Source organism: Phoenix dactylifera, unplaced genomic scaffold (genome assembly GCF_009389715.1).
Source record: "Phoenix dactylifera cultivar Barhee BC4 unplaced genomic scaffold, palm_55x_up_171113_PBpolish2nd_filt_p 000046F, whole genome shotgun sequence".
NCBI classification, from domain to species: Eukaryota; Viridiplantae; Streptophyta; class Magnoliopsida; order Arecales; family Arecaceae; genus Phoenix; species Phoenix dactylifera.
In genome coordinates, this window is record NW_024067669.1 from 1839257 (window position 1) to 1845256 (window position 6000).

At 42.8% G+C, this 6000-nt stretch overlaps 1 protein-coding gene across 1 annotated transcript; it reads left to right on the forward strand.

The window, feature by feature from the left end:
- Window positions 1–517: 517 nt before the first annotated feature.
- LOC103713459 (putative wall-associated receptor kinase-like 16) lies at window positions 518–5632 on the forward strand. The gene is made up of 3 exons (XM_026806644.1): window positions 518–1416; window positions 3603–3758; window positions 3897–5632. Exons 1-3 carry the CDS (start codon window positions 570–572, stop codon window positions 5072–5074), a joined length of 2181 nt encoding a protein of 726 aa, XP_026662445.1. The 5' UTR covers window positions 518–569; the 3' UTR covers window positions 5075–5632.
- The last annotated feature ends 368 nt before the right edge of the window (window positions 5633–6000 follow it).

Below are 6000 nucleotides of genomic sequence, written 5' to 3' on the forward strand. Positions count from 1 at the left end.
AGAGGGGTCGCGACGTGCCCCTCTCCCCACGGCCTCGACGAGGTCGTGCCCCTCTCCCCACGGCCTCCACGAGGGGTTCAAGTCCGGACCTGGTCGCCGCATGGAGGTCAATGGGGCGCCGAAGTGGGGCGTGGCGTTGCCGGAGACCATCTCGTTCTGTCTCTTTCCCTTGCAAGTCATGTGAAGCATAGCAACGCCAGAGCGTTCAGGGTAGCAGCTAGCTGGAGATGTGGGGTTCTTCAAAATCATGCGGCCATGCCTTTCTCTGTGAGTTCTTTCAGCATGTGTTCTAGATCATTTGTAAGCGGTAAAGGACAGTCTTTGAAAGTATCTGGTGGATAATTGACTGGGTCGCCCACCGGGGAGTCGGACGTTGCTTTCTTTTCTTTGTCGAGGCAGCTGACAGCAACTCGTAATTCGATTGCAACATTGGAAGACTTCATTGCAATTTGCTTGGGTTTCATCCACATATATACTAAGGCCTAGCACCCACCCTCCTATGATCAACAGAGTAAAGAAGGACGCGGCCGGAGCTTGACACCGGCGAAGACCCGTGTGAAGGGTGAAGTATGGTTTGGGCAGCAGCGCTTCTTCTTCGGCTGGCAAGCGTCCTGGCCGCAGCGGCGGCAGCCACGCCAGATGCCTTGCACGGCTGCCAAGCCAAGTGCGGGAACGTCACCGTTCCCTACCCGTTCGGCATCGGCAAGGGCTGCTTCATGGAAGGCTTCGACATCACTTGCAACGAGTCCGTGGCCTATCTCAGCGACACCAACATCGACGTTGTAAAAATCAACCTTACCGAGGGCCTGCTGGTCGTCAACCAATACATGGCCCAGGACTGCTACAGTAAGGACGGCAAGGACAACGACTACAACATCCCATCCATCAACATAACCGGCATGCCGTACAAGTTCTCCGATTCCCGGAACAAGTTCATGGCAGTTGGGTGCGATACTCTAGCAGTTCTCAGAGATGACGAGTTGGGGCTGAAGACCGGGTGCATTACTTCGTGCAACAGCACCAGGAACATCCCCAGTGGCACATGTGCTGGCATCGGCTGCTGCGAAACGCCGATTCCGAAGGGCCTCACGGCCTTCGAAGTCATCGTCGATGGCCCCATGAACCACACCAATTGCTGGGATTTCAATCCTTGCAGCTACGGCTTCTTGGCCGACGAGGGGTGGCTCAACTTCAGCGTCTCCAGCTTCTCGTATCTTAGAAACCTGACGAACGTCCCAGTAACGCTGGACTGGGCGATAGGGAACCAGAGCTGCGAGGAGGCGAGCACGAGCAGCCCGGCGTTCGCGTGCAAGGCCAAGCACAGCCTTTGCTTGAACTCTACAAATGGGCCGGGATACCGGTGCAATTGCTCCGTAGGGTTTGAGGGCAATCCTTATATGGAAGATGGATGCCAAGGTAATACTTCTTCTTTTGAGGCCCCACTGCTTTTAACCCATAAGTGCGCTTAAATCTGCGGTCCTGCTAGTTGCTTGATTTTTTTTTAATTTTTCCCTTTGATGTTTTTTTTTTTTTTGTTTTTTTTGTTTTTGAAAAAACCGGCCGGTGGCGTCTACATATATTATAATTTCACAAACATATATTATAATTAAAGTCATGATAGTTGATCCCCTGCTTCAATCATTGAATCACAAATTGCACGGATCTCAAAGTATTCCTAATTTTGCTTTTATCCACTCGCAAAAGCGATTGTTGCACGGTCCAATAATTCACGCGAATCATGTTTTTTACGCGGAAGATGCAGCTGGAGCCTTGATTTTGATGGGCTTGACTCATCGACCCACGAGAGAGTTCGGGTTGTATTTTTTGCGTGAAATAATAATTGATCCTTTTTTACAGTGCCAACTACCAAATCATATGCACCTATATGAATCTCGAAGTAGCTATTGCACGATCCAACAGTTGACATCACAGATAAAGATGAATTATTTTTTTCGTGCGAAAGATACAACCTGAACTCATGTCTACAACAGATCTAAACATATTGTAAAATTGGTGATCGAACTCAGGTCTACAGCATATCCATAAATGGGTAGCTTTGAAAAAAAAATGACCGTGGGTACATGTAAATTTTGATAGGATAAAATAAAGCAAAAAATATGAGATCATCACTCTATTCCCCACAACGAGCGTTGACATCCTACTTTATATACTAGTATACACATGTGCAATGCCCGTGGGATGATCAAAGATAATTATTTGAGATATATGGAATTCTTTTAAAATATGAATGATCTTGATTTATTTGTTTTACTAAAATACTTTTATTTGAAGTCCGCAATTTTTTGTAACAGGAAAAAATCATAATATTTTAGGAAAGAGAGAATAGGTTATTGGAACCGGATTTTTTCAATATGCTTTTTTATGAGCTGGAATCTGGTTGAAACTCAATGTTATTTTCTCTTTTTTTTTTTTGTTTTAACCATAGAGTCCGGTATTTTAAGGAAGAGTTAGAGAATTAGTCGGGATCTTTTCTAATTCTATTACGAACTAGAATTCAGTTTATGTTATAGCTAGAATCTAGTTTATTCCTCCTCACACTTAACCATATGAATCCTAATAGATTAATTAACTTTCTGTCTAATAGATCAATAAAATTTTTTAGAGCCCAGCATTAAAGAAAGAGTTAATTTCATAAATAAAAAGATTTAATTGCCCATTTGTCACAATAATCAGATCAGGTTATGGCACATCGCGTGGGGCAGGAGATGCTCCAATATTCATGTGGATCATTTTGGAATCCATTTTATGGTTATTGATATATTTTTACAACCAGCTATCAACCTAACATCAACCATCCATCTTGCTTGTTGTGCTTGGGACCGGCTATGGTGGTGTTTTTGGTTTCTTATAATTACTTTTTTTTTTTTACGTACACATCTAAAAAAAATTTCATGTTGCCCTATCATTTTCGAATTGGTACGTAACTGGTGCAGCCCAGGTAGCTTTTTCATGAATTTGATATCATTTAGGTTTGCAAATGAGATGGTTGTATTGGGTCAACTACGAGGATGTAGTTTAGTCTGATATAATACATTTTGACTTACATTTAATTAAATATACGCTTGCAGTGATCATACCGATAGGGGAATAAAGGTCAAAAAAGGTCATAATGGTTTTTATTTGGAAAAAAAAAAACCACGTCCTGCAACTAAAATAATTGATGCTTTCTAGTGCAAAATTTCCATGACAAGTTTCGGTTTTCCAAGATAACTAGTTACAACGTGCCACCTAATTACTTGCATTTAAGGAAGTGTTTTCTGTGCAAAATTTCCATGATAATTTCTGACCATCACTTTACGAAAGCATTTCTGTTGTTGTATAACAAAGATATAACATGAATTCCGGCAATTGCTTATTACTTTGAACATTTCTTCACTTGCAACAACGTAACATTTTATGGATAAACGTAAAAGAAGGGATTTCTTATGACAGTAGTCTCATTCTTCCATGACAAGGACCAGCAGTTTGTCTCTCCGGGCCGGTTGAGGGACTGCAATTTATCATATCAGGTCTCTGACCTTTTTGAGCTCTAATTTCGACTTACTAAAGTACTTACATACTTTTTGATGGCTGCTCGCTAGACATTGACGAGTGTATGAATAAAACTTCCTGCGTGAGTCGATGCAAGAACACGCCTGGAAACTATACTTGCTCATGTCCCTGGGACAAATATGGTGATGGGAGAAAAGATGGAAGCGGATGCAAATCCATATGGAAGCTCGTTTATTTGGCTCTAGGTAATGCACTCTAAATCCAACCATAGCAAACATATATTGAATAGTTTCATCATTGAATATAATACGGATGATAGATAGAGCGAGCTTGATCTCGTAAATTTATAAGCTTTCTTTTGTACTGTATATATATTCTTGCAGGTGGAGCATTCGGTCTGGTGTTTCTAATCATTCTATGTTCTTGGTTATACTGGATCATCAAGAAGAAAAGACTCATCGAGCTCAAGGAGAAGTTTTTCCAAAAAAATGGAGGTCTTTTGTTACGACAGCAGGTCTCCTCTCTCGAGGGCGGTGCTCCAGCGACAAGGATGTTCACAATGGAGGAGCTCGAAATGGCTACCGATAACTATAAGGAAAGTCGTATCCTTGGCCAAGGTGGCGCTGGGACAGTCTATAAAGGAATTCTACCAGATCAAATAGTTGTTGCTATCAAGAAATCAAAGATCACGGATGACGATGAGATCGAGCAGTTTATAAATGAGGTGGTTGTTCTTTCCCATATCAACCATAGGAATGTGGTGAAGCTTCTTGGATGCTGTCTGGAGACTAGAGTCCCCTTGCTAGTTTACGAATTCGTGCCTAATGGAACTCTTTCCCATCATATCCATGATGAAGATTGCAAGGCCTCCTTGTCCTTGGAGGCCCGTTTGAGGATTGCTGCAGAAATTGCAGGAGCGTTGGCTTATCTGCACTCGGAGGCCTCCATAGCCATCATTCATAGAGATGTCAAGTCCAGCAACATTCTCCTGGATGACAACTACACTGCTAAAGTTTCTGACTTTGGAGTGTCGAGGTTGGTTCCGTTCGACCGAAATGGTCTTACATCGTTGGTACGAGGGACCTTCGGTTACTTGGATCCAGAGTACTTCCACACTGCTCAGTTCACGGACAAGAGTGATGTCTATAGCTTTGGAGTGATTCTTGTGGAGCTCCTAACAGGTGAGAAACCCGTGGCTTCGACAAGGCCAACGGAATGCAGGAATCTTACCATACATTTCAAATCATGCTTGAAGGATGGCCGACTTTTTCCGACCTTGGAGGATCGTGTGGTCGATGAAGGATCGCCGGAGCTGCTCGTTGCAGTTGCAGAGCTTGCCAAGCGTTGCCTCAGCTTGATGGGAGAAGAGAGGCCCGCCATGAAAGAAGTTGCAGTGGAACTAGAAGGGATGCGAAGATTTCACCAACATCCATGGATCGAAGAGAATGAAGAGGAGGGAGAGTGTCTGTTGAAGGGAGCTGAATGCCCGATCCCGAGTCGTATGCATGGTGAGGATGATTCTTCGGTGCATGCTATGCAGCCATTCGACATTATGCGATGATATTATTTCTTATTTGAGTGCATCCAGAGGTCTAAGAAGCAACTTTATCTTCCTGTCTTACCAAGTCGTCTCAAATAATAACAGATCTTCTATGAGTGCTGGGATCATCTATGTTACCCCATAATGGGGGGTCTATAAGAAGTATCAGCAGTAAATATACTGTGATTGAAGGCATTGTAGAAAAGTTGTGTATCGTTTTTTCTGTTGCTGGAATGATTTGGTTATCCTAAATTAAACTATAGTTTAGATATATGTGGACTAGAATTTGACACGGGGTAGGGTGATGGATGGCACCCAAGGCGGAGCCTCGCCATAGCGCTCGGGAGAAAGGGTCTAATAATACTACAAATACATCTCCGAACCCTTTACTTCAGATAGTTTTTGCCTCTCTCTTCAGTGCATGGTACGCATATTTCTGCCTCTGCTCTGCTCAGGAATTTTATCAAACAGTAATGTCAGTATAGTTTTCTTCACATTGTAATTATATAATCATACCACTGAATCATATGATCACCCTGAGATTTTTGGGTGACCAATACAAAATGTTCGTGTATGGATTGTTTTTTTCTTTTTCCTTTTCTTTTCTTCACATTATAACTATATTTGGAGGCGATCATTTTATGAAATTAGAGTTTCCACTGCCACACAATCGTGCAGTCCTTTTATAAATTTCCGTTTGGAATGAGTTCATAAATCAGCAAAGTGACCTCAGTTTCCCGGCAACAGCCCAATAAATTTTCGATGTTCCAGTGATTGATTTGAGACAGCATGACCAGCTCATTTATTAGTTGATCAGTCTGATTTTTGGATCCACTTCATGCGGCGTTTTTATGGCGACCACCTTACCATCTGTATACGGAGAAATATGCATGCCATGTCGAATTCTCCCTGGCATGGCATCCGCGAAGACCATTGAGATACAGATC

Excerpts from the sequence above, each read along its gene's own strand:
- LOC103713459 (XM_026806644.1), top strand. The coding sequence starts at position 570 with ATGGTTTGGGCAGCAGCGCTTCTTCTTCGGCTGGCAAGCGTCCTGGCC. Across the intron at positions 1,417-3,602 it reads TATGGAAGATGGATGCCAAG|ACATTGACGAGTGTATGAAT; the intron begins GTAATACTTCTT and ends GCTGCTCGCTAG. Across the intron at positions 3,759-3,896 it reads GCTCGTTTATTTGGCTCTAG|GTGGAGCATTCGGTCTGGTG; the intron begins GTAATGCACTCT and ends ATATTCTTGCAG.